This window comes from Propithecus coquereli, unplaced genomic scaffold, assembly GCF_000956105.1.
Source record: "Propithecus coquereli isolate 6110/MARCELLA unplaced genomic scaffold, Pcoq_1.0 Scaffold814, whole genome shotgun sequence".
In the NCBI taxonomy this organism is placed as follows: domain Eukaryota; kingdom Metazoa; phylum Chordata; class Mammalia; order Primates; family Indriidae; genus Propithecus; species Propithecus coquereli.
In genome coordinates this window covers 110,380-112,305 of record NW_012154330.1, presented here as the reverse complement: position 1 = coordinate 112,305, position 1,926 = coordinate 110,380, and the positions used below count along the sequence as shown (strand labels likewise).

At 35.0% G+C, this 1,926-nt stretch overlaps 1 protein-coding gene across 1 annotated transcript in view; it reads right to left on the bottom strand.

The window, feature by feature from the left end:
• The window catches only part of LOC105825723 (mannosyl-oligosaccharide 1,2-alpha-mannosidase IB-like), a 65,392-nt gene that overhangs the window by 33,281 nt on the left and 30,185 nt on the right, over positions 1–1,926 (bottom strand). The window contains exon 4 of the mRNA XM_012663605.1: positions 513–613. Coding sequence (XP_012519059.1) covers positions 513–613 — 101 coding nt within the window. The remainder of the gene's footprint in view (positions 1–512; positions 614–1,926) is intronic.

Sequence of the window (1,926 nt, the reverse complement as noted above, 5' to 3'; positions counted from 1 at the left end):
AGGTTCAAATTGCCAATCACCAAGAATTTCATCAGTAACTTGTCCATTTATCCATTTGAATAAAACATGGCCATGATGCATATATTTTAACATTATATATTACGGATATAATCTCCATTCAAACTAGAATACAGCACTGCATAAAATGCTTTTTAAGGACTCTGAATGTGCCCCCTCCAAAATTTAGGTGTTATCAATGTGATAGTATTAAGAGGCATGGCCTTTAAGAGGCAATTAGGCCATGAGGTCTCCCTCATTAATAGGATTACAGCCTTTTTAAAAGAGGCTTCATGCAGCATTTGGTTAGCTTGCCCTTCTGCCTTCTGCCATGTGAGGACACAGCAAGAAGGCCCTCACCATAGACTAAATGCTAGTGTCTTGATCTTGGACTTCTAGCCTCTAAAACTGTGAGAAATAAATTTCTGTTCTTTATAAATTATCCAGTCTCATTTATTCTGTTATAGCAGCACAAAATGGACCAAAACAGACCTCTTTCTAATCACACTCAGTACCTTAAACCTGGGCAATATAAGGTCATCTGCCATTGGGATGGTGGGGTCACACACAATTACAACGCTCAGCTGCCACCTTTCTTTCTTGTTATTAGGTTGTACTGGAAGCAAAAGCTAAAAGTTTCAAGGTCTCTCACCTCTTTTAAGAAATGATGAACATTTTTTTTTTTTCAGTAGAGAAAGTACAGTGAAGCATAAATAAAATCATGCCATAGCTGTGGCCATATTTCAGCATTACAGGGGTGGCAATGTGAGCTCCAAAGAATCAGAATTCAAAGGAGGTGAAAACAGACCCTTTCTTACTTACCCGTTCCCACAAAAAACAGAAAACCAAAAACACTATAGTGATAGCAGATAGTTCTATTAAGAGCAAAACACATGATGCAGAAGAATTAATAACCACAGTCTGTTTACTTCCACACCTTAGAGAACTAGAGCAGAAATCAAGCAGGGGTTCTTAACCTGAGAGTCAGGAACTCTATGGTAGACCTTGGAAGAGGGAGATAGTGCTGCATCTAAGAAGCCTCTGAAATTGTATGTAAAACTTTGTGTGCAAAGCACTGATAACTCCTCAAAGGGATCTAAGGTTAGGAATAATCAACAAATTACCAATAGTTTGTAAGAAAATGTCCATCCAGCTTAATGACAAGGTCTGGTATAGAGTGAAATATAATTTGGTATTTAATAAATACTTTAAAATGACTATAGAAGTCTATGTGTTTACCTCTATGCTACTATCTTACTATTTTGATTGCTATAGTTTTGTAATATAATTTGAAATCAAGAAGTGTGATGCCTCCAACTTTTTCAAGATCGCTGTGGCTATTTACGGCCTTTTGTGATTCCATATAAATTTTAAAATTTTTTTTTCTCTATTTTTGTTAAGAATGCCATAGAAATTTTGATAGGGATTGGACTGAATCTGTAGATAGCTTTGGGTACTATGGACGTTTTAACAATAATAATTCTTCCAATCCATAAACGTGAGATATCTTTCCATTTGTTTGTGTCGTCTTCAATTTCTTGCACTCGTGTTTTATGGTTTTCAGTGCACAGATTTTTCACTTCTCTGCTTAAATTGATTCCTAAGTATTTTATTCTTTTTGATGCTATCATAAATAGGATTGTTTTCTTGGTTTCTTTTTTGGATAGATTGTTACTGGTATAAAAAATGCAATTATTTTTTGTATATCAATTTTGTGTTCTGCTACTCTAACGAATTCATTTATTAGTTCTAACAGACTTTTTGTGGAGTCCTTAGGGTTTTCTACATATAAGACCATGTCACCTGCAAATAGAGATAATTTTACTTCTTCCTTTGTTATTTGGATGCCTTTTATTTCTTTTTCTTGTATGACTGCTCTTGCTAGTACTTTCAGTTCTATGTTGAATAGAAGTAGCAAGAAGAGGCACC